The sequence below is a fragment of the Euprymna scolopes genome, chromosome 30 (genome assembly GCF_053919585.1).
Source record: "Euprymna scolopes isolate OS-2025 chromosome 30, ASM5391958v1, whole genome shotgun sequence".
Classification (NCBI taxonomy): domain Eukaryota; kingdom Metazoa; phylum Mollusca; class Cephalopoda; order Sepiida; family Sepiolidae; genus Euprymna; species Euprymna scolopes.
In genome coordinates, this window is record NC_136511.1 from 57,984,524 (window position 1) to 58,011,187 (window position 26,664).

The following is a 26,664-nucleotide window of genomic DNA, read 5'->3' on the forward strand; positions in this document are numbered from 1 at the left end:
CTGTCCCGTGGGGAGGCATTGTAAATAGGAACGTTAACAAAGGAAACATAATTTGAGTTTACTGGACGGTAAACACGCAAAATGAAAGTAAACTGTAGCTTTTCACAAAATGGCGGCAGATTGTTTAAAACGAAACAAGATAACATTTTCCTAGAATTTCTATTCTGATAAATATTGATAAAACTTGATAAAAACGATATAAAAATTGATAAAACTAGAGTCCTGCATCCTATGTTACTCCTACCTCCCATATTTAGGCGATTACAATATGTATATAGCCTGAAAAATTTCAGCTTTAAAATAATTTAAAAACAGAACATTGTTTTATCCACCAACAAAAAATCCTTTAAAATTACCACTTTGTAGGTTCTTGGGTGTGTTCTCGGGTATGCTGAAAACGAAAATAATATTTAAAATTCCAGGAAACAAATAGTTTCCAAGATATGAAGAAAATGAGCACCTACTTTATTTATGGCCACCTTTTTTTTGGGGGGGGGGTCTGATAGGGGGGTAATTTGGTAATTGTGAACTGGAAGACCAACACAAAATGTACCTTAAAAAAAATTGTTTTGTGGAGGTTTTCGTGTATGCTGGAAATGAATGGCGCCGGCAGCTAATTTTCACGATACTGCAAAGATACTTTTCCACAGGTTTCATGTAGTTAATATCCGGTCAAAATCAAAACGACATAATGAATTTTCAAGATATTATTCTCACTTTGACCCTAATTTTGATCCCAAAACATTTATTATTTTAGTCTCAAATCAAAATAAAAAGTTTTACCCATGTCCAAGTTACCTACATCTAAAATTTCAAGTCTTTAGAACCAAAATTGGTGGAAGAATTTGATAGAATCTGCAAAGGTCCACTCTTTCAACTTTGACCTTTTGGCAGCCAAAGTTTCACCCCAAAACTGATTAAAAAGCTTGCTGCATGTCTGAATACTCGTTATGTATAAATTTCAAATGTTTAGACCCAAAATTGACTGAGTAGTTTGCTAAACACTGCAACGGTCTAATCTTTTAAACTTTGGCCCCTTGGCAGCTCAAATTTTCGACCCAAACGGATTAAAAAGCTTGCCTTATCTCTGACTACCCTTTATGTAAAATTTCAAATGTTTAGACCAGAAATTGGCTGAGTAATTTGGTAGAGAGCGCAGAGGTCAAATTTTTTAAAACTTTGACCCTAATTTTTACCCAATAACATTTATTTTTGGGGCTCAAATCAAATTAAAAAGTTTTATCCATGTCAGAGTAACCTACATTTAAAATTTCAAATGTTTAAACTCAAAATTGGCGGAGGAGTTTGGCAGAGTTTTCAAAGGTCAAATCGTTGAACTTTGACTCCTTGACAGCCAAATTTCTGGCCCAAAATGGATTAAAAAGATTTCAAATCAAATCTCAATACTCCTTATGTTAAATCTTGAGTCTCTAGACCGAAAATTAACAGAGTTATTTGTAGTGGAGGGATGATTAATCAGAATCAGAATCGTAAGAATCGTGTATTTTTTTGGGGGGGGGGTTCGGAATTGCATCATTAAAAAATACCTTAGATTTGCAATTCTTTCATTACGATTCTCTTATATTTTAAAGTTGAACTGTTTGTTTGTTGTTAAAAATTTGTGATAAAAACGTCATAGAACTTTTCATAAAATATTTAATATGATGAACAAGAATTTTATTAACTACTTTAAGGTAATCTTTATTTATCTAAATGAGTTTCGAAATTTCTTTGAATTTTTTTTCTTTCTTTAATTCTTTGAATCAAAAAAAAATTTTTTTTTAATTTCAGCTTAACTTGCTTTTATATTTCGTTTTTTTTTTTAGTAATAAATGCTTCTCTACATTAAAAACCGACCTTGTTCCTAACTCTGCCCTCGTGGGGAGGCAAGTAAATAGGAAGTAATATGGCGGCTGAAAAATGTTTTTCAACCACCATAAAAGCATTACAATACATTTAAACCCTGAAGAATTTCCGCCATGCGCACTTGTTGTTCTAAGTTAACTAGCTACTACTTGTGTTTCAAACTTTAAAAAAAAGCTCTTTAAAATAGTAAAAACACTAAAGCTTTTCTCGTTTTAGAAGGGAGGTTTCAGGCGCCCCTATTATCCCAAAGAACCAGCTATGTAAACACTTTGCAATATTTTTCAATAATTATTTTTAAAAAATTCTTTACAATCAATTTTTATTTAAAATCAAGAAATTATTTTGTTTATATCTGTTTATATGTTGTTTTTAAGTATAATTAACAAAATTTAAAAAATATTGTTTATATATCCATCTTCATTCAAAAGGGTTACTTTTCGGTAGCTTCACCGGTTGTTAACCTAAATTTTCCGAATGTCAAAACGAGGCTCGTCTGCAGGACTTATTTATCTAAGCTTCACCGATTTTTGTTATGATTTTATCTGTTTTATTTATTTTTTTTTTTTTATGGATATTTTTTTTTGCCGGAATTTATGTAATTATTAACAGGAAAATCGGTGAAAGTCAAAATCGAATCCGCGCTATTTTTAAATATTATTTTCAAGTTTAAGTAAAGTTTTACGGTACCTTTTTCTTATTATTGTTTTTGTTTTCTTTTGTTATTTTATTTATTTTTTGGCTGGATTAACAAACAAAATGAAAGCAAAGCAAAAAAAAAAAAAAAAAAAAAAAAAAATTTGGTGCTTATGCACTTGTTACTGGCATTTTTTTTAATGGTTTAAGTGCCTCGCCCAATGTTTGAAGAGTTTCTAATTGTTTTTTAAAGGAAATTTGGTGAAAGTCAAAATTAGCACTTGTGTTGATAAACAAAAGTAAAAAAAAGCTTTAGCGTTTACATACCTCTCATGGAATATCGTAGATCGAAACAACACAATGAAATGTTATTTGGTGCTAGTGCACTTATTGATCCGCGCTATTTTTAAATAGTACTTTCAAGTTTAATTAAAGTTTTACGATACCTGTTATTAAATTGTTAGGTGAAAGTACAGAATAGGTACACGACGCCCTCCCGTACCCATGTTAAGAATGGCTTTCTAAATGCCATTATTTCAGCACGGCTCAATAAGTGCATGAGAACCTTTTACTTTCTTGAATAAAATAAAAACTACTCGACGAGAACACTACTATCTTTGTTTTAATAATTATTTTTTTATTTTTGAATAAAAAATAAAAATTTCAATTGTTCAAAGCATATTTTTTTTTCCCAAAGCTTATTGGGATTTTTTTTAATGACCATATTTTTCATGAATATGCTCTAAAAATGTTTCGAAATTATATAATATTTTTTTCACTATTCATGTTATAAGCCTCTCTCTATACATGGCCTCATCGACATGAAATCATTTCATTTCTCCTACGGATCCCAATATGTATTTCAGTCCTCTTTTAATACGAGACCAGTAGGCTTCAATATTGTTGGTGGAAACACCAGTAAGTGGATCCACAAAATTTTGTGCATGGTTTATAGTCCCGTGAACATAATTAAACTTGAAAATAATATTTAAAAATAGCGCAGATTTCATTTTGACTTTCACGAATTTTCCTGTTAATAATTATATAAACTCTGAAAAAAAAAAAAAAAAAAAAAAAAAAAAAATATCCATCCAAAAAAATAAATAAATAAAAATCACAAAAAAACCCAGATAAAATCATAACAACAAAAATCATGTGCAGATTTCAAGCCAAAATAAATAACAAAAAACTAGGTCACACATGCAAAAATTGTTTCCTTGTAAAAATAATAACTTCTCCCTCAGTCAAATAACGTACAAAATCGGAGCCGATGCATATTTCGCTACAGGAGTAGCATTCGTCTACATCCGCCCTTTTCTTTATATTTTTTAATATATAAAATAACTCCTCAAATTGATTATTAATTTTATGGTGCATGTTTTATTCATGGTTAAAATATTTGTTTTGACTTTTATCTTGAATTAAAGAAATTTTACGAAAAAAATTAAATTGTTTTCGAAATTCCCTTTAATTGTATTTCCCCTTTTTTGCTGTACCAAATTTTTTCGCTACACAAAAACTTTCAATTATATAATAGTATATTTCAAAACAACAATTTCATGGGAATCGGAATCGTACTTGGTATCGGAATTGTTAATCAACATTTTTCTAGAATCGCAATCGGAAAAAAATTAGGAATCGTCCCAACACTAGTTATTTGGTAGGGAAATATACACAGACACACACACAGACATTTTCACTTTTATAGATATATAGATAGATTTTCAGACGTGAGCATACTTTTTTTTTACAGATTGACTTATGGTTATCTTTCAAACACATTATTCAAATTTTAACTTAAGCCGATCATCTGCGGTCCCCTCCATGGATAAAAAAGTTAATTTCACAATGTTTGTGCAAAATTTCAACGTGGTTAAGAAAAGTGTGAAACAAATAAACAGATGAACAATTTGAGGGCAATTTTACCTCTATAATGCTCCCTGGGGGCAATCAGAGTTATCCCAGAAAAATCCGTTCGAGCAAAAATTTACTTTCACCATGAATAATATTTGTTTGTAATGTTAGTGCAAAATTTCAAAAAATTCAAGGAATGGTTATTGAGAAAAGTGCGAACGGACGAACGGAAGTGAATTACTAGGTTCAATCCCTCCCTTTAATTCAATAATCAGATATAATAAATTAGTTTAAAAGAGTATAGTTTGTATAAGTCACGCCCACTTTTGCACATTGCACTTTTCAGTTCTTGTCTAGAATTCCCTCTGAATGTTTAAAATGGTGAAAGGAAGGGTGAATCACGTAATAACAAGTGAAGCATGTATGGTCCTCCGTGAGTGTACAGTGAACGAGGCATAAAAAAAAAATGACTAAGTTCAGCATTTGTCCCCCCCCCCTCCCATTTAGTCCCAAAAGTCTCCAGGGGATGTCAAATTCTGGTGAAAATGAACGAACGGTGTAGTTTTAGCCTTTAACTTTAGTAAATTTAAGTTCTGCACCATGCAAAAAAAGAAATGACTAAGTCTATCATTTGCCGCCCCCACTTCTAACCCATTTAGCCCCAAAAGTCCCCAAGGCCTTAACATATTTAAATTTGAGTTCAGCACCATGAAAAAAATGCTAAATAGACATACACAGACAAATTTTGGACAAATATCGTCAAAATAGTTCCAAAAATGGAGAGTTCGAACATGTTTTTCCTCACATATACACACCCATATGTACGCACGCACATATGCACACATATACACATCCTCATACACACACTCACATTCATGCGCACACACACACACACACGTACGCGCACATGTACGCACACATGGGCAACATCACTTCCCCTTTAAAGGAAATCCACACATGTGCAAAGAACACCGGAAACCTAAGTTTTTGCTCCCTTTCGTCACATCCCCTGCTACTGTATGTGGGGCCAGAGCTAACAGACAGTATGTACACTTTATACGCTTTCTCTCTCCATGAACTGGATTGACTTTCTCACTCTTTTCTTCCCTTTAGCTTTGGTCCATCAACCAGACAAGTTTGACACGGCTCTCGGCCTGAAGACATTTCCACGTGGATGCGTACCACCATGTGCGCGCGGCTTTACTGAGGTTAACCCTCTCTCTCTTCCTCTTTCTACATGCCGGACTGCCATTTCTCGTTTCTCTACTTCATTCCTTTTCTTTCCATGCGTGTAGTTGTCAACGACTGAATGAACACGTGTTACACCTAAAACATTCATTTTTCAACAGAAAATAAACGACATGTTTATTTTATTCATCAATTGAGTTTTTGTTTCCTTCATTCCATTCGTTTCATTATTTTCTTTTGTAGCGAGTTAGGATATTTATATCCTGGTTCACAACAAGTGTTTTTATTAGCCCTAAAAGAGACCCTGGGGCACACCCAAGAGTTATTGCGAAGTATAGAAAAACAAAATTATATAGAAATCAGTTAGTTACAACTTTTGAGAAAGTTTTATAAAAATCCAAGGCATCAATTTTCTTTAATAAACACAAAAGTGTCAATTTTAGCCATTTTAATCCGAAAAGCACGCCAAGGGGAACAACTGGACTTTTACAGGAAAATTTGTTCTGTTACTTTTTTACTCATATCATGTTTAATGTTTGTGCAAAATTTAAAAAAGTTCCAAGGCGTAGTTATTGAGAAAAGTGCGGACAAACGAACGGACAAGGGTGAATTTACAGGTCCACCCTCCTTTTGTCGGGGGGGGGGGCAAAAAAGCAAATGATGAGAGTAGTGGTTGATTAAAATACGGTTACGGAAAGAGAAAGAAGGGAATCTAAAAGTGAGAGAAAGAGAGGGGGAAAGAACGAGATGGAAGTGAAAATGAGAGAGGGAAAGAAAAAAGCTGTGTGTGTGTGTGTGTGTGTGTGTGTGATGGAGAAATAGAAGGAGGAGAGGAAGAGGGTGTTGAAAGTGAGATAGGAGGCGAAGAAAGCGGGTCATATGGAAAACCCACAATGTGTTCACAAAATTGTGAATTTCCCAATATTTATGAAACTCTGATCAATGGTTATGTATTTTTTTACTCCTTTATTTGGAAATCCCGAAGGATTTTCGTAACTATAAGAAATACGATTATCTTTACGATTACTGCTTCCACTGTACTTCCGGTTGCTCCTTCGTCTTTAATTGATTTTCTTTTGTGTCGTATCTTTTGTTTATTAAATTGTTAGGTGAAAGTATAGAATTTACAGAGGAGGTGAAGGTAGCCTCCCTCATCCCTGTGTGAAGAAAAACATTTCTAAATAATAGTGTTATTATTTAGAAAAAAAAAAAAAAGGTACTTGATGAGGAGTGTGGACCCTACGCAAACGTTTGCTTTCCACGGACCGCTCCCTTAACAGACATATGCGCAGAAGGTTTTCAGTGGTCAATTTAGCCATTGAATTACGTCAAGTAAAAATTGGAATCAACAGCTAACTTATATAGAACTATATATAGAAAAATAAATGAACATACGAATAAATTTGGTCTTTAAAGTATTGTTCTGCTCTGCTTCTAAAAGTCTATAATTTAAACTTGATTTTTTGAAAAAAATTTAAAATTATAATCAAATACTAGTCCGTCATTAAATTAGCGACTAGTACTAAATTAGTTAATATTTAGGTTTTAAATACTTTAAATTGCATTTAAATTGTTCAGAAGTTCTTTTTCAAGAACACTATTTAATTGTGTGGTCAGGTTTCGAGTGTTGTGAATCGTTATCGAATTTTACAGAGAATACTGACAGAAAAATAATAAAAATTAAAACACGGTCGTCAAAATCAATTTGGCATTTTATTCGGCTTTTTTCTTTCTTTCTTTCTTTTTTTTTTTTTTGGGCCTGAAAAATAGACCACTGAAAACCTTCTGCATGGAAAGCAAAGCGTAGGGTCCACATTCCCCATCAAGTACCCCCCCCCCCCCAAATCTCAAAATAGGGAGAGGCAATCGAAAGTAAATTGAAAACAGTAATCGTAAAGATGACGAAATAATGATCTATTTGAAATTGAAACTAAAGTAAATTCTGAGAATTTTTTTCATTTAGGTCAAAGATAAAAATTAAAAAGAAAATAAGTTGAAAATCAAACTTATCTATAAAATAACAAGTCTGCATAAGATTAAAAAAAAAAAATAGAATCGTGTTTACAGATTTTAATTAATTAAATGAAGAAACTTGATGGTACTCCTTGGGTGTTGAGTTCCATGGCGACCAGCAGAAAAATTTAATGGGTAAATGTAAACGTTTACTTTAACTACAACAGAACACCGACAAATAAAATGTGTTTTGTTGGGTTTTCGGGGTCGCTGACAATGAATCTGATATTCAAACCCGTCGCAAATTTACTGTTTGCATGGTATTAACCCTCTGAACCCTCGCACTATTTTGTGCCAACGCGCGTAGTAAAGTGACTTGTCACATCGCGGAAGAATTTTTTAGCAGACATTTAAAATAACAAGAAAGTTTTCAAAAACAAAATGTGGTTCATTTTTCTGTGTCACGTAGTTTTTGATGCTTTTTTAATTGATCTAAAAAATTAAGTTTTCACGAGTGATCTACAAAAGCCTTTTTACATTTAAAAAAAATTTTTTTTTTGGAGGTTTTTTTTTTCAATTATAAAACTTGTACAACATTTAAAAGGTGCTTTTTGCAGTTTAACACCCCCCCCCTTCTGCCTCTACCCCTCCACCGCCCTACGCCCGAATGTAAACAGAATTTTTGTGAAAAATTAAACAGTTCTTCTGCTCGGTGTATGTCGGCGCGTTACTTACGGAAAAACGGTAAATTAAATTGCAGAAGCACCTGTTAAATGTTGTACAATTTTAATAATTGACCCCCCCCTCTTCCAAAAAAAAAAAATAAATAAAAATAAAAAACGAAAAATAAAAATGCTTTTGTAGATCGCTCGTGAAAACTTAATTTTTTAGATCAATTAAAAAAGCATACAAAACTAAGTAACATAGAAAAATGAACCACATTTTGTTTTTGAAAACTTTCCTATTTTAAATGTCTGCTAAAAATTATTTCGCAATGTGACAAGTCACCTTACTAGGTGCGTCCATGCGCGAACGCATCCGCATCTTGTAAGAATAGCATAAACGATGGCGGTGAGGTGGCACAAAATAGTACGAGGATTAAGGGGTTAATACCATGCAAAGGGTAAATTTGCGACGGGTTTAAATATCAGATTCGTTGTCAGCACCCCCCCCCCAAAAAAAAATTAATTGGTCGGTGTTCTGTTGTAGTTAAAATAAACATTTACCCATTAAATTTTTCTGCTGGTCGCCATGGAACTCAACGCCCAAGGAGTACCAACTTGATTAAAATTTCGGGCGGATGTCGTCGAGAGTACCCCCACACCTAAATTCCAGTTTTCACTTTTTAAAAAACATTTTTCCTGTTAATATCATCGATTAGACTTAAGTTTCAGATTTAAAAAAAAAAAAAAAAAATTTGAAAAAAATTTTTTTTATAATTTTTTACGTGGGGGGGGGGGGTTCAGTTTTCAATTATAACGTTGTAATAAATTGAACACGAACTTTCTGACCACGATGAAAAAAAAATGGCCTTCGGGACAAGATCAAAGTGTAGATTGGGAGTTACTAGGACGTCCCCCAAGATGAAAGGGTGAATGCGGTATTATGGTGAAAGAAGATACTAGCTGGGAGAAACTTTTGACTTTGTTTAGTTCTGGAGCGACAAGGATGACCAACGACCCCCAAAATCCCCCCTTTTGAGTTGGCCATGTGCCTAAGTTTTTTGTTCACCGTTAATTTTACTGTATTTTTTTAACATGAATAAAAGATTTAATATCTCAAAGTGTAGTATCTGTTCTTCAGATGCTGCACTTCTACTTCTTGTTCTCTTTCGGTGGAGGAGAAATCCTTCACAACTGAGAAAATTTTTATTTTTGTACCTTTTCTCCACGTTAAAAACGACCCTGGTGTCTAACTCTGTCCCGTGGGGAGGCATAGTAAATAGCCTCTCTGATGTGACCGGAAGGTAGGGGTTAGAATGGAGGGGTAAAAAAAAAAAAAAAAAAAAAAAAGGAAGATTTCTTTAGCTTTCCACTCTTCCCTCCTCTCACTCTCATATATGTATCTACCCCCCCTCTCTCTCTCTCTCTCTCTCTCTCTCTCTTTCGTCGATGTATGTAGTTATCTATTCCTCGTGGACAGAAATTTCGTGTTCAATTTAGCACAACATTATAATTGAAAACTGAACCCCCACATGAAAAGTTATAAAAATTTATTTTTTCAATTTTTTTTTAGAATCTGAAACTCAAGTCTGTAATCGATGGTATTAACAGGAAAAAAAGTGAAAACTGGAATTTAGAAGGGGCACTCTCGACAACGTCCGTCAAATTTCGTTGTTTCTTGTGAAAAGTGCTTCTTTTCTTTGTAATCACAAAATTGTCAAAAAAAAAAAAATAAATAAATAAATAAAAATAAATAAATAAAGGAACATATCATTCATTGGTGAAACTGAGATAAGTAGGTCCGGCAGACGAGCCTCGTTTTGACATTTGGAAAATTTAGATTAACAACCGGTGAAGCTACCGAAAAGTAACCCTTTTAAATGAAGATATAAACAATATTTTTTAAATTTGTTAATTATACTTAAAAACAAAATATCAACAGATATAAACAAAATAATTTAGAAAATAATTTCTTGATTTTAAATAAAAATTGATTGTAAAGAATTTTTTTTTAAATAATTGCATAGTGTTTACATAGGTGGTTCTGGTTCTTTGGGATAATAGGGGCGTCTGAAACCTCCCTTCTAAAACGAAAAAAGCTTTAGTGGTTTTACTATTTTAAAGCGCTTTTTCTTTCTTTTTTTTTTTTTAATAAGTTTGAAACACAAGTAGTAGCTAGTTAACTTAGAACAAGTGCGCATGGCGGAAATCTTCACGGTTTAATCCTTTCATGGTGTTCGAAAAACGTTTTTCAGCCGCCATATTTACTTGCCTCCCCACGAGGGCAGAGTTAGGCACAAGGGCTATTTTTAATGTAGAGAAGCAATAAGCATTTATTACTAAATAACGAATATAAAAGCAAGTTAAGCTAAAAGTTAAAAAAAAAAAAAAAATTAATTCAAAGAATTAAAGAAAGAAAAAAAAATTCAAAGAAATTTCGAACATTTATTACTATAAACAACGGAGAAGTGAAACATAATGAACAAATGAAAATAAAAAATTGCAACCAAAGGCATCATTCAAAGGGTCAATAATGGAAGAAGCACCGGTGTCACATTTCATGTGACCTAACTGTTCAGATTTTTCGGAACGAGGCTCGTCTGCTGGACCTACTTATCTCAGCTGCAGTGAGTGCACCCATTCAATTCATTAATAACAAATTTTGGTGCAAGTTCAAAGTCCAAATCTTTATAGTGTAAACTTTTTTTTGGTATTATTATACAAACACCGTGACAGCGTTAGGGTTAGGGCTAGGTTTAGGGTTAGGGTTAGGGGTAGGGTTAATTCGCTGTCACGGTGTTTGTATAGTTTTACCTTTTTTTTTTTACGTTAATCTCATCGATTACAAAAAAAAAAAAAAAAGATATTTTTATGACTTTTATCGTCGGGGATCAGTTTTCAATCATAACATTCTACTAAATTGAACACAAACTTTGTGATCATCACCGAGAAACCGGTGATTATCTCGGTGGCTGTGGTTAGGGTGAATTCTTACTTTCTTTCCAATTCGATAACAACTTTTACAGGTTTCGAGTATGCTGGAAATGAATATCACAGTAATGTCCTATTTTAACGCCGGAAAAAAAATTCCAAACATATTCGATTATATATATAAAACGCTTTTTGGTTATGAGTGGGTCTAACTTTTAGCATTTGAGTTATATATTTTTTATTTACTCTGAAAAGTTGACAACAAAACAGTAATAAACAAAAAAATTAGGCACAACGTCATTGAAAAATTGGGGAGGGGTGTCTATGGTCATCCTCGTCACTACTTTTGCTAGTCCTAACTAAAGTTCTCATTCACCACAATACCTCAAGCACACTGGGTTCGTCCTACCTAAGCTTCCCAAATCATATCGTGTGTGTGTGTTTTATAAACAATATATAAATAATATTTCTTTTAGTTTACATCATCTTGGTTTAAATACGTTATTTTAAATTATAGTCATAATTTTTTTCCGAAATGAAACAGATGAGAGAAGTGGTGGTGGTGGTGGTAGAAGTGGGGTTAAGAAAGTTTTCTTCCTAACCCTTTTTTAGACGTGAATAATCACCGGTTTAGTTTGTCAATGGAAGTGTCGGTACTTTTGTTTTGTTTTTGTTCGTTTATGGTTTTTTTCCCCAATTAGCAACTATAACTTTTTGTTGTTTAAAAAAATAGCTCACTTTTCTATATGAATTTAACGCAAAATGAGCACCCAATTTATGGCAACCTTTTTCGTTGGGATGAGGGTTGGAAAAATATGCGCGCTTGCGCGTACAATAATGGATACCACTCATAACATGAAGAATAACAGTGCTTGATATCCAGAAAACTACTTATTTGCGGAAAATATAAATGCGATATTTTATGTTATAAGTGGTGACCATTGTTGTACACACAAGCGCGCGCATGTATATTTTATTGCATGAAACCTGCAGAAAAGTATATTAATTTAGTATCGTACAAAACTAGTAGCCGCCCCTAATTTTAAATGCGATATTTGTTTTCAGCACACCCGACCCTCCCCCCTCAAACAAGTTTTTAAGGTAGGTTTTGTGTTGGTGTACAAGGTCACAATTACCCATATTACGTTAAAGTGTGTTCATTTTACGTTGGGGGAGGGGTCAGCATAAATGCCCCCTTCCCCTAAAATGGTGGCCATAAAGTGGGTAGTCATTTTACGTTAAATTAATATAAAAAAGTGATAACCCCACTTTTTTTAACTATAATTTCTTTAAATGTCGAATGCTGATTTCCTGGAATTTTAAACGTCATTTTCGTTTTCAGCAGCAGCAGTCACACCGGAAAACCTAGTTAGAGGATTTTTTGAGAACGAACAATAAGCAAAAATTGAAAGTAATCTAAAATAAGCACACCCTGTTTCTACAATCTGATTTTTTAAAATTGATCTGTTGCCTTTGTTCGTACAAAAGCACTCGATATTGCAATAAATAATAGTAAAAACACGCAAAATACGGAGCGTACTGAAATAACCTTATTATTTAGAAATCCATTCTTAACATGGGAGGGCAGTCGTTTTGTAATTGTTCTGTACTTTTACTACGAGAGAGAGAGAGAGACAAAGAGAGAGAGAGAGAGAGAGAGAGAGAGAGAGAGAGAGAGAGAATTTAAGTAATGAAGATTAATAAAATTAGGAAGAGCAACAACCGGTGACTATCAGAGAGAAAAAAAAAGTGTTTAGATTTAAGATAAAACATTTTAATTATTATAGATTAAGTGCCTATCTTGAAGCAGTTGGCTCCAAAAGAGGGTTGCTATTTTTGTTTTATCGATTAATTTGTCTGCTGTTTAGAGCGGTGAAGAATGAAATTAGTCCACCAGTGAACAAAACGTCTGGCATATTAAAAACAATTTCTTCCAACTTATATAGCATTGACATAAGCGGGGGGGGGGGGTCAACAGAAAATGTTCAAATTAAACCTGTATCATTTTTTTAAGCGGAAGGGGCGTTTTTCATTAATTTTAGACTAAGTGTAATGAGTGCCAATTTGAATAAGCACTACTGCACGTGCACCAAATCGTAATTAAGATATGGAAAATATTTTTTTAAAACAATTTGATTCTATGTAATACGGAACAGATTGGGCACAAATACTGCCAAGTCATATGTCCGACAGATTGCATTTAGTTAAAAAAAAAAAAAAAAAAAAAAAAGGCCGATTAGAGTTTAAATAAAACTGACTCACCGTTGAAGGAAAAACAATCGACTTTTATTAGCCATTCGTTTTCAACTTGACCAATTTCTGATCGAATGTCTTTTTCGGCGAGAATCTTTTTTAAAGTTGCGCAGTCAAATTTGGAGTCAGGATCACGATTGGAAACTCTAAAGATATTACATAATGTTGTATCAGCCATGGTTGAAAAACTTGTAAAAAAGAAAAAAATGGAGATATTTATATATTAAGGAAAAAAACGAAAAGTGAAACTAATATTTTTATTGGTCAGCTAAAGTGAAACTTTTTCTTGGAAAAATCTACTACACCCTTTTTCTGTTTAAACAAAAATCTATGAATACGTTATTTTATTTATTTATTTTTTAATAGGTTAACTTGTACTTTGAATTTCCCTACGACCCGCCTCATTTATTCTTCGAAATGTTTGATAAAAAGTTCCAAACGATTTGACGTGTGAAATGATACTTTGTGTCCAGAAATAAAATTCGGTGCTTCCCCCAAAAACGGAATAGTAAAGAAAATTTTAATAATTTAATATAATAATAAATAAGAAAATTCGGTACTTCTTCGTTAATAAAGCGAACTTTGAAAATAGAAATGTTGAATTTTAAGTATCTCCAACCCGCACTTCCCCCTATGTAACCCGATGTAGCTGTGATTTAATTTAATCTTAACATCCTAACTTTTTTACCATTTAAAAGAAGCTTCAAATAAAAATTTTTTTACGGCATACAAAAATAATGAAAATGCGAGACAAAAATCGTGTTTACATTATCGACGCTTTAAAACAACGTTCCTATGTAGTGACGTTTTTGAAGCCGTAAAGCATACCCATGTTTTAAAAATGTAGCAAAAATCAAATAATAGTCATATCTTCCTGAAATTTTCGATATTTATTCATTATTAAATAAACTTGCATAAATAATAAAAATGGGTTTCGCTAAATATATGAGAGGAAATATATCTTTTTCGGTGTTCACATCCCCAAGATTTCATGTTACGAAACTAAATAAAATAAATGTAGGTTGATAAAAATTTCAACATTTTTTTTAAGCTAAAATGGAATTTACTTAATTTTCATGTCGCATTAATTACATATAAAAACATTACGAAAAACTTTGGTGATTCTACGCTTTATTGCCGAAATTGAAGACGCCATTTTTTTTCACGCACTTGCTATCCAAATTCAGGGGAGATATCATTATATGGTCGAACGATTGCTTCCGGAAAGGGAAATAATAAATTTACTAAAATTAACATTTATTACTCCCGGAAAAAAAAAAAAAAACTATTTTAGAAAAATCCAATATAAAATTATATTTTTTTGCGCAAACTTTTCAATCAATGTTTTTACAATTATATTTCGATTCCAGTAAAAAAACAAAAAAACAAAAAAAAAACATTAAAAAACAACCCACTTCCCCGTTAAAAAAAGAAAAAACACTCATATAAATTAAGTTGTTGTTGACCTTTCAAAGTTGCTTTAATTAAAAAAAAAAAATGTATAAAATTATTTATTTGTTCAAAGAAAAAAAACCCAAAAAGACTCCCACTCACACAAACAAAAAAATATTTTTTTACGCAAACTTTTCAATAAATGTTTTTCCAATGATTCGTTGTCAGCGAACCTGAAAACCTATATAAAAAAAAAACAAATTTCATTGGTCGGTGTTCTGTTGTAGTTAAAGTAAACATTTACCCATTAAATTTTTCTGCTGGTCGCCATGGAACTCAACGCCAAATGAGTACCTTTTATTTCATTTTAATTTTTTTATTATTTTCTCCACTAAGGATTTTTATTTTTTTGTTAAATTATTTTTTAATACATATTTAAATAATAATCTCCTCCGCTTTTTGGCCTCAAATAGTACCTGCAAAAATGTTTTCGTGATTAAATAAACTAAAGAAAACCTTTTACGCATGCGCTTACAGGAAGCAATCATTAAATAAAAACACTTTACGTGTTTACCGACGTATTGGAAAATTCAAAATGGCGGCCGACTCTCTCGGAGACGGTAAGTTTGGGAAAAGGAGTTATAAATATAAAAACAGACAAAATTCTGTTAAAAACCCAACTAATATATGTCAGCCTATGTCACAGTAACATATTGAGCGAGTTTCTAACAGTATTTTGTCTGTTTTTTTATTTATAACTCATTTTCCCAAACTTACTGCCTTAAAGAGAGAGTCGGCTGCCATTTTAAATTTTCCAATACATCGGCAAACACTGTATGTTTTTCGAGCTGAATAAACATGTTACATTAAATATAAACACTAAAGATATATCCAGTTAGGTAGAAAAGTAACTTATCTTGCCTTTGATAACATTTATTTGTTATATATTTGTTTTGTGACAACTTTTCGAATCTATGTGTACAGTAAAACAAACCCTATTATTATTATTATCATTATTATTATTATTATTATTATTATTATTATTATAACAATGATAATAAAAAAACAACTGGTGGAGATGACATCGACTGGTGCCACATTAACTAGTTGTGAAGGGTCAGGGAGGATGGAAAGACCGAAGTGGGAAAGTATTAATCAGATCTCCACTGAAAGTGTGCAGTTCACATCTGGTGCCTTGGGGGAGAAACCAATGGCAAACGGCTATTGCGATAACGTGCAATCATCTGCACAAGTGGTCAAGAGCTGAAGAACTGGAGAACATTGGAAATCTGAGGAGACTTGTTGTCATATGGTCTCCAGCGCAGGTTACTGCCAGTGAGCGATCACTGATGACGGCCTGTGAGACAACTCCTAGTGAGTGAAGTAATAATAATAATGTCCCCTCCCAAATTTACCACCATCCTGATTTAATATCATACATATATAAAACCATAAGGCCCAAGATGCTACAGATGTGGTGGACTCAACTATTTCTCCAGGGACCACTGAAGTCAGAGCAATACAAGGGACACAAATGACCAAAGAGTATGAGGACAAATATGCTGTTATCATTGCGACAGTGTAGAATTGTTCAAGAAATGAGTGTGGGGACAAGGTACCATCGCTATCCTTGCCCCAGGTCAGTCAATAGATATGGCATTGTCTATGGTTGATGTGAATTGGTTGGTTGGTTGTTTTTGTTTTACGGCATATCAACCTTTTTCAGGTTATTTAATGCCGAATCTAGTTATTTTGAGGAACGATTTTTTAATGGAGTATATTTTTTGGGGGGTCAGATTCTATTTAACCCATAGTTGGGACCCTAACAGGTACTACCACTCCGGGTCAGAGTGGACCTGGGAGCAATGGTAATTAAAGGGTGGCTCCACACTCCCCAAGGCCCGCAAGGTGGGGCTTCACCATCGGATATAGTTTAAGGTCATATCCAGGACCGGTTGATGTGGAAGTTAACAGTGTATGATACTTGGCGCTCAGCAACACTGGGTATTCCAAGACAATAGTCAGTGTGAATCGATGCCAGACGTGAAGTGGTCAATGAATAAGAATTCAGACAATTGATGGAGTGTCCCAGGCTTGCTGTGAAGTTGGAATTGTGTTGATCCTCATGGATGGTGGTGTTCAGGTTAAAGTCAATGTTTTGGAAGCTTGTGGGAAGCCCCTTGGTTATAACCTGCAGCTTGGAATTGATGCAATTCAAGCATTGAGAGGCGTTACAGTCTTATTAACCAGTGATGTGAAAATTGGTGGAAGAAGGAGGGTGTGTGTGGTCCTATGTATTAATGAACCCCTTTTGACGTCATCTTCAATTCTGATGAGAAAGCGTGGACTGTAAGGTGGAAATGAATCCAAAAGGACTTGCCAGTTCAACTCCACAAGGTTTCATGAGTACAAGGTGCTTGATAATGTCGAAGAAGAGTACGAGAAGAAGCTGAAACTTTGGATCATAAATGGCTGTTGGATTCTATATCCCCAGGAAAGACTGGGCGCCCCCCCCCCTCTCCTGGGCTTGATTCCTTTAATGGAGGTCATGCCGGAGTAAAAGCAGAAGGTACATCTAATGTTGGACTACCATGAATTAGATGGCTTTGTGGATGCATTCACTGCCAACACAGAAGTATGTGCACAAAAGCTAAAACAATGGCAGCAGCAAGAAGTTGATGTATTACTTCTAGATTTATGGAAGGCATATCTTCAGATCCATGTTGACAAGGAATTTTGGCCATTTCAAACTGTTCTTTTTCAAGGACCAGCGCTTTTACACGGTAAGGATTTGAGCTCAAGTGGTGTTATCTGTTATAGACACCATCATATCGCAGGACTACACAATTGAGCGTGCTGTGTCAACATATGTCGATGAAATTTTCATCAATGAAAGTATGGTCTCTGCATTGCGTGTGCACCAGCATTTTTTGATTTTCAGTTTGGTCTACAAGGATCCAGTGTGACTAAAAGATGGGGCTAGAGTTCTTGGCTTGCATGTCTGAAAAGAAAGCGGCACCCTCCGATGGAAACAAGGAAATCAGATTCCTGAAATCCCCAATGTGCTGACTCATCGGTGCATATTTTCCCTGTGTGGGAAACTTGTTAGTCATTTTCCCATATGTGGATGGTTCCGTGTAACAGTCATGTTTGTCAAGTGCCTGGCAACTATAGTAACCAAAAGATGGGACGACAAGATCGAAAACCCCTCTTTCTGTTGCATATTAGCAGAGATGCTGAGCAGGATACAAGAGCAGGACCTTGTAGAAGGAGATTGATGCATGGGCAGCAGCGAAATTGCAGTCTGCATAGATGCGAGTTCCATGGCTACAGGAGTAGTATTAGAGGTGAACGGAAATGTCATCAAAGATGGGTGTTGGCTACATTCCAAGCATATAAATTTAGTCGAGCTTGAGGCAGCTCTCAGGGGATCAACTTGGTCACCCAGTGGGAGGCAGCATTAGAAAGTAGAATATATATTGCACATACGTAGTTTGTGACTTGCATAATTAGTTTGTTAAGTAGCCCTAAAAAGGGCTGTCTGGGTACAACTTCCTCGGCAAAATTTCCCCAATTCAGCTATGAAGCAGGAAGCTTCCTGAATTGCAATTGTGAAACCCCCCCGTGAAGTGAATTGAGCTAAGCAGCCTAAGGGTCTCAGCAGCAGTAGTTCAAACAGCCTTTTTCAGGGCTAACTACCACAAACTATTACCATAAACTGCCTGTATGCAAAATACTATTGCCTGCCTTCTGAGACTATCCTGTACAACAAGCAAACTCCAGTTCAATCCAGCGCCTCCTACAGCCTCCAGTGCTTTCTGCAGCCTCCAGCCTCTGACGGTTTCCAGCTCCCACTGACATCCGGCTATCCATTCCAGAGCCCACTGACATCTGGTTACTTGTTCCAGAACTCACTGACGTCCAACTACCCTTTTCAGTGCCCACTGACATTAAACTATCGTTTCCAGTGCCCGCTGATGTCTAGCTATCTGTTCCAAAGCCCACTGACGACTAGCTACCCTTTCCAGTGTCCACTAAGGTCTAGCTACCAGTTCCACAGCCCACTGACATCCAGCTACCCTTTCCAGTGCCCTCTGACATCTAGTTACCTGTTCCAGTGCTCACTGACGTTCAGTTATTCCAGTTTCCAGCGACTGATTCCATCTCACTCAGACTGATCCTGAATATACGATCTCCATTGCCTACAAATTTACTATTTTTGTTTCTCGGTAAATAAAACACGATATCCATTGTCTTTAAATGAATATCAGTGTCTGTCATTCTTCTTTGCTACAGCTGTTATATTTCTGCTTTTGTGTCAGCCTTGTTAGTTGTATGGTTGACCCTCTCCAACAATCAGATCCTCTTCAGAAATTCTGAAACTTGTTGAAATGATGACAAGTTTTGTAACAGAGTGCAGACGCGCATATGCAAATGAAGTGACGTCAGGGTAGGGAAAAAGAAAAAAACTATAAAAAGACAGACAGACGAGGTTTGAGAGGACAGAGGTCAGAAAGAAGGAACACGATCATGTTTTATTCAGGAAAATACCTGGAAATAAATGTTGTTGTTACCATGGAAAAATGAAATACTCTGCTACGTGTTTAGTTCTGAATGTCTAAATGTTAATGTGTGTTTAAACTAGTGATGGGACGATTCTATTATTTTCCCAATTCCGATACAATTACTGATACCGATTCTTTATAAATCTCTAAATATTTAATTATAAAATTGCTATTTTGTCCCGATTACTGTAAAAACACATCTTAAATGTGTATATATTTTCTCAAATGTAAAAACACACTTGTGAGGGGGGAAGATCTAAGTTTTAAATAAATAAATACTTATTATTTTATTATTACGACCAGCAATTAAAATTTTTATTGAACCAAAATCAAATTAGAGAAGATAATTAAAGGAATCGTTTTTGGCATCGGAAAATAAGCACAAAACTTTCTGATTCTGATACCGATTCTGATACCTCAGAAAGTTAGGAATTTATTGATTCTTAATTCCGATTCTGATTAATCGTCCCAACACTAGTTTAAACATGTGCAATATTACAGAAGATAATTCGGCGCCGTAAAGACCAGACCTTTTTCACAAAGGCAGGTTAAAAATAAAGAAAAAAGGAAGAAAAAAAAATGCAGTCACAAAAGAGGGACATACAAATGGACCAAGTGGAGACGGAAATCTTGAGAAAGCAAGAAAGAGCTAGCCAAACTGTAAGGGAGAGCTTGAAAGAAAAAGAACTGCACCACGCTGTGAGTGATATAGTTTGTTTTATTCTCTTTTCTATTTTTTTTTCTCCTGTTTTATCAGTCATATTTTTAGTTGCAAAAGGGTGTTTTGTAGAGACCGTGGATCACCATAACTTATTTTTAATGTTAAAAACAGGAGCTCTACTATTATGATTCAATTATATGATATTATAGGGAACATAGTTCCATGCTCAGTCAACAAGGCAATTAGCTTATTAGGTTTTAAGTAAGAAGTTAGACTTAAACATGTAGAAATTACCACATTTTATTCTTGTAAATTGGCAGTTGAGCTGATCAAGTAATGTTCAACTAAATGTTTCCAGTTTTTATTTCATGGATTACTAAAATTTGAAAAAATAAAAAATAAAAATTGACTGGCGGTTTTATAGGACTACAATAAATTTTTAACCTATTATAACATGTACAAAAAAGATTATGAAATATAATACAAATAAGATATTTTATTTTTTTATTTTTACTTTAGAAACTGAAACAAAAGTTCTTTATTTACTTGAATGGAAAATTTGATTCAAAAAGTTAAAATTTATATGCAATGCAAAATAGCACATAAAAATTAAGATATCACTACGTTTACAATTTTTATTTTTTAAATAGGACTTTTAAACATTTGTTTCAAGGTAAGAGGTGCCTTCAATAAGTTTCCAGACTTTTTCATATGGGCACTTTTATTGATAGTACATGTATGAAACTCTAGTCCCCTTTGAAATAATCTCCTCCGGCTGCAATGCACTTGTACTGTTCCAACAACTTCTGGAAAGCTCCATGGGAGTCCTCTTGTGTGAGCATGTCAATGACTCTGGTCACAGCCTTTCATCTTCTCAATTGTCTCATAACGATAGCCTCTAAGGTTTTCCTTGAGCTTAAAGAATAGCCAAAAGTCCAGGAGGCAAGGTCTGAATTATAGGAAGTGAGGAACTGCCCTGATGCCAATCTTGGTCAAATAGTCTGTGACAAGGATGGAGCACCCTTGGAACAAACTTTGCACAAATCTTCTGCATCTTCAGTTCCTCAAGAATAATTGTGTGTGCAGTTCCCACACTGACATCAAACTGTGCACTTATTGTCTCTATAGACACACGACGGTCCTTTTTCATGAAATTCTTTATTTGGCCAATCAACTCTGGTGTTCTGATTTCCATACTCCTCCCACATCCTTCATAATATCTCACAGACTCCCTGCCTTCCCTGCATTTCTTATGCCACTCAAAAACTTATGCTCGATTAAGGCAAGATGGTCTAAAAGCAGTCTAGAACGTTGCATAAGTTTCTGTGGCATTTTTTGCAAATTTAAAACAGAATTTTATTGCATATTGTTCTTCTAAAGTATCCTCACACCCATATTGCATTTTGGAAATTCACCAGTTGTGACAATCAGGCTTTAGTAGGGTGTATTCCTATTCCTGCTGTAACTGTTCATGTGAACCTGAAAGCATAAAAATTGGTCAGCCATCTCAGAACGTGTATAGCAATAACATACTGATTTTTCAAGAGTCTACAACAATTTTAAATGCTTGTACAAAAAAGTCTAGAAACTTATTGAAGGTACCTCGTAAGTTTTTGTAGCTCTTTGCAAATTTTGTGTCTTCAAGAGTTTTTTTTACCTCTGTGGAAGTAATTTCCACATAGTTAAATTATTGCAGAAGACACCTAACTTCTAGTGGCGGTGATTTTATAATTCTGTCTAAATTATTGCAGATGCCAATTAACCTCTTGCTGGGGTGTCCTTTATGCTGCATACAGGATTCTTCTTCTGTCTATCTAATTAATTTCGGTTAAATATTAATTTGGTATTTAAAACAAAAATATATGTATATATAAACTCTATCGCTTGATTTTTGGATATTTTAAATGTTCAATTTATTTAATAAATAGTAAAAATTCTGGTTAAAGAAAAATCTTCCGCATTTGAGATGATTGTTTAATGTTTAAAACTTCTTCTTCTCCTTCTTTTATATATATGCGTGAACAGTCGATTCGTTGTTTAATTTTAAAAAGCTAAATTTGTGACATCATAACATCTGTACCATCGTAATCTGATCGATAACATGTTCACTTACAAACTTAACTTTTGCAAGTTCGCATCCACCATGCAGCATTTTTTTTCTTCTTTTTTTTTGCTTACAAAATTTTGCTTTTGGTTTTGCTTCTGGCTGAAGGAATTCAAGTCCTGTTTTATTTGTCTTTTTTTTAATTACCTCTATAAATTAAAACATCATATTTAACCATATTCTACAATCGGGCAATGCTGCCCCCCACCCCAATTTAAATGTTAATAATATTTGGAAATTCTAAAATATAATAAAATATAAATATTAGCATCGAATTCGTAGGCATTTAATTGTGGTGAAATATTAATATGTTAAAAGAAATATATATATATATATATATATATATATATATATATATATATATATATATATATAAATATTTTTCTGACGTTGATATTGGAGGTTAAGCTTATATAAATTTGCTGGGTTAATTCAAAATGACTTCTCGGAAAGACCTTGAAGGGATGCTGGTGGTAAAGAAACTTAGAATCGAAGCAACCATTGCAAAATTGAATGAGGCCAATATGTCTCCATCTGCAAGAAGTTCTAAAGTCCTTGATATTAAAAGATGGTTATCAGACTGTGAAGATCTGGTCGACTAGATATTGACTAAATGCATAGTTGATGAGCATGTAATGATATGCCAGGAAAAATTGGCATTTGTGGAGGGCATCCAGGAGAATTTAGCTAAGTTTGAGGAGTGGATTTTGGACCAGGAAATAAGAAAAAAGCATGTTAGAAAAACTCCAATGGTGGGCTTGGAGATCAAATACTAAGTTTTTGAAGACAATTCCCCCTCAAATAAGTTTGAGTTCAGAAAATTTTTGAAACGTTTTGAATTCTATGCATCCACCTTAAAAGACAGAGTGGACAAATTACTGCTATTAAAATCCAAACTTGGTGGGAAAACCTTCAAGCTTGTGTCAGAGTTTGACATTAAGTCGGAGAACTATGAAAGGAACCGATTCTTGAATCTCAACAACATAAGAAACATAATTTTTGAAGAAATTCTTCTTCCTGATCTTTTCGCAAACCTCAATCAAATGAAAAATTATATTAAACATATCAAAGCTGATTTGACTGAACTAGTCTGGTCCTTCAATAGAATGATGCATGCTGATGGTCTACTTGTGATGCATGTGATATTCTGCATCACATGCATCACAAGTAGACCATCAGTAGACCATCAGCTGACCATCCATTTTTTTAGGCATAATTTACTCTCATTGAAATAGATTAATTTAAATATGAAGTCGTCCGCTTGACATATAAACACCTGAATCGTAAACCAAGTGTCTAAAAATGCTTCGTGGGCGATAAAAGAACAGACGCATGGACTTTCTTTACTGGTAAATATCTCCGGCAAGAAATTGTCTTGATTTCAAATTGCGTATCTCTTCTATATTTCTTTTCAGCCTAATTACCCAGTTTCTTAATTTAATTCTTGCCTGGCCAAGTAACTGTAAAATCTAAATGTGACGACGTTCAGAATCTATTCAAAATATATAAGCAGAATATTGGTTCTTCCTTTCCTTCTCCTTATAAAAGAGAAAGCTATCACTAAACGACCCCAATTGTAAAGTGTATCCCCCCCCTACTCCAATGACCTGGGGTAGAGTTCCTTAGCGTCATTTGCATGGTGGTCGAAGAGAGCCACACAGCTCAATTTTAGCTAAGTACATTTTATTTATTTATTTATTTATTTTTTTGCACACTTTATTTTGTTTTAATATTTTATTTTATTCTATTTTTACTTATTTATTTTATTTTTATTTTTAAAACCAAACAAATCTAACCCTCTTTTTTTTTTTTTTCGTTTGTGCTCATATCATTCTATGTAATTTTATCTTATTTCTCGCAAATCTTGACCATTCTTGATTCACTTATTTTAAAACAATTTCCTGACAAATCTTTCTTTTTACCATGTCACATCGACGTAGTAATGGGGTGGGGGGATCCCTATTTAGATTAATTAGATGACAGAAGAACTTTATTTAAGTACAAGCATGCTGATGGTCTACTTGTGATGCATGTGATATTCTGCATAACCTCCTGCTCGGCTTCCCCTAACCTAATCTAACTGAAACTCGTTAAAAATGATGACAGTACAATCTAAAAATAAGCTTAAACCAGGCTTAGGGTCAAACAAATCCAACTTGCCTCCTCCCTTGAGGCTTGCATTCACAAATATCCGTGGGCTTAGAACTAATTTAGCTGATGTTGAAGCATTTCTCCTAACAAATACCCCGGATATCTTAGCACTAAGTGAGACTAACCTACACTCCTCCATCCCCTCTAACTACTTTAACATGCCTGGATATCTCCCACTCTGCCGTAAGGACTCTGACAGACATATGCACGGACTTGGAGTTTACATTCGTAACACCCTTCCCTTGACTAGAGAAACAAACCTAGAAACGGATGATCAAGCCTTTATGTGCTTTAGACTAATCATGCAACACAACATTAGCTATTTTACTTTCTCTACCGCTCTCCCTCGACCCAAGACTGCACCATAATAAACAAAGTATCTGACAGCATAGACACAGCACTCTCCTTCGACACTAGCGCCCAAGTACATGTATTTGGTGACTTTAATGTTCATCATAAAAACTGGCTTGGATTCTCTACTTACACAGATGCAACAGGCAGCGCAACTCATAGCTTCTCTGTATCTCACTCCCTATCGCAAATTGTTACTTTTCCAACCCGCTTCCCTGATCAGGAAGAACAACACGCATCACTATTAGATCTGTTTTTGACCACAGTTCCTGATGACTGTGTAACGAAAGCCGACAGCCCACTTGGGAATGCTGATCATGCGGTGATAATGGTTGAAATCGCCCTAAACTCTAGACCCAAAACTGAAGAGCCAGTGCTCAAAACAACGAGATATTTTAAAAAGGCTGACTGGGAAGCAATCAGAGATCTTATTAGAGATGCCCCATGGGGAAATATTTTTTCTCTTCCTGCTGAACAGTGTGCAACCGAGACCACTGAATGGTTCAAAACTGCAATCGAAGCGCATGTTCCCATGCGGAAATTCTATAGCAAGCCCCACTCTCCCCAATGGTTTACTTTGACTTGCGCAACTGCCATTGCCCAAAGGCAGCATGCATTCCGCAGGTTTAACTGACATAAGTCCAGTTCAAAAAGACAGAAGTACATAGAAGCTAGAAGTAACGTTAAGAAAGAAATAGCGACAGCTAAGAGGGAATTTACGGAAACCACTAAAAAACGCATCGAAGCACAAAAACTAGGAACTCGTGACTTCTGGAAAATCTACAACAGTGTAGTAAATAATGGGCAATCAACAATTCCTCCACTAACCAACAATCACGAGGTTCTTTGCTCAGCAACCGAGAAGGCTAACATGCTTGCCAGTCGGTTTGCCTCAAACTCCACACTGGACCCTCTAAACCACCCCCTACCTCAATTTCCTATGCGGACAGACGCCACGCTTGACGATCTAATAATCACCCCGGCTCAGGTGCATGCTATCATAAAAAACCTTGACACTTCAAAAGCATGTGGACCCGACCTCATCCCAGCTGTGCTATTAAAAAAGTGCTTAGCCGAAGTAGCTCCAGTTCTCTCCAAACTCTACAACAAATGCCTTAATGAATCTTGCTTTCCGGGTTGCTGGAAAACTGCTTCTGTGGTACCAATATTCAAGAATTCTGGCGAAAGAACTGACCCATTAAATTATCGCCCTATTAGCCTCCTCCCACTTTTTGCCAAAATATTTGAGACCTTAATTAACCATGCTCTAGTCTAGCACCTTACAGATTCTAAACTTCTGACCGACCAACAATATGGATTTAGACAAGCCCGTTCCACGGCAGACATCCTCACTGTAATCTCTGAACGCATATACCATTCACTGGACAAAGCGGGAGAGGGCAGAGCGGTAGCTCTAGATATATCCAAGGCTTTTGACAGGGTATGGTATGAGGGTCTCCTCAGGAAGATTAGATCATACGGTATCACTGGTAGAATACTTAACGTAATTAAATCCTTCTTAGATAAGAGAAAAATCCAGGTTGTCCTCGACGGTCGTACATCTAAACAATATGATATAAATGCGGGAGTGCCCCAGGGATCTATCCTTGGACCTCTGCTGTTCCTGATATTCATAAATGACCTCCCTGACAAAATTGACTCTGAGATGGGTATATATGCTGATGACACCACACTCTATAACAGGCACGACAGAAAAACAAATGAACATATATCTAAAGTAATGGCAGAAACACTAGAGGATGACCTCCAATCAGTAGTGGAATGGGGACAAAAATGGATGGTCACGTTCAATGCCGCCAAGACAAAACTGGTTTCATTCAATAATTACAAGAAACCTTCTCTACCACCTATAGCAATGGCCAACGACTCTTTATCTGAGAGTACGTCTCTCAAGCTCCTTGGCCTAACGTTCACAGGAAACATGAGCTGGAACAATTACATCGAGAGCATTGCCAGGACCGCTGTGAGGAAGGTGGGCTCTCTCTACCGTGCTAGAAAACTTCTAACACCTGAAAGTATCCTGTACCTCTACAAGGCCACTATTCGCCCATGTACGGAATATTGCTGTCATATTTGGGC

At 34.9% G+C, this 26,664-nt stretch overlaps 1 protein-coding gene across 1 annotated transcript in view; it reads right to left on the reverse strand.

The window, feature by feature from the left end:
* LOC145254821 (uncharacterized) overlaps nt 1-13,605 on the reverse strand; it is a 128,657-nt gene extending 115,052 nt beyond the window's left edge. The window contains exon 1 of the mRNA XM_080113649.1: nt 13,350-13,605. Within this exon, the coding sequence (XP_079969775.1) occupies nt 13,350-13,518 (169 nt within the window). The 5' untranslated portion in view covers nt 13,519-13,605. The remainder of the gene's footprint in view (nt 1-13,349) is intronic.
* Nucleotides 13,606-26,664: the final 13,059 nt, after the last annotated feature.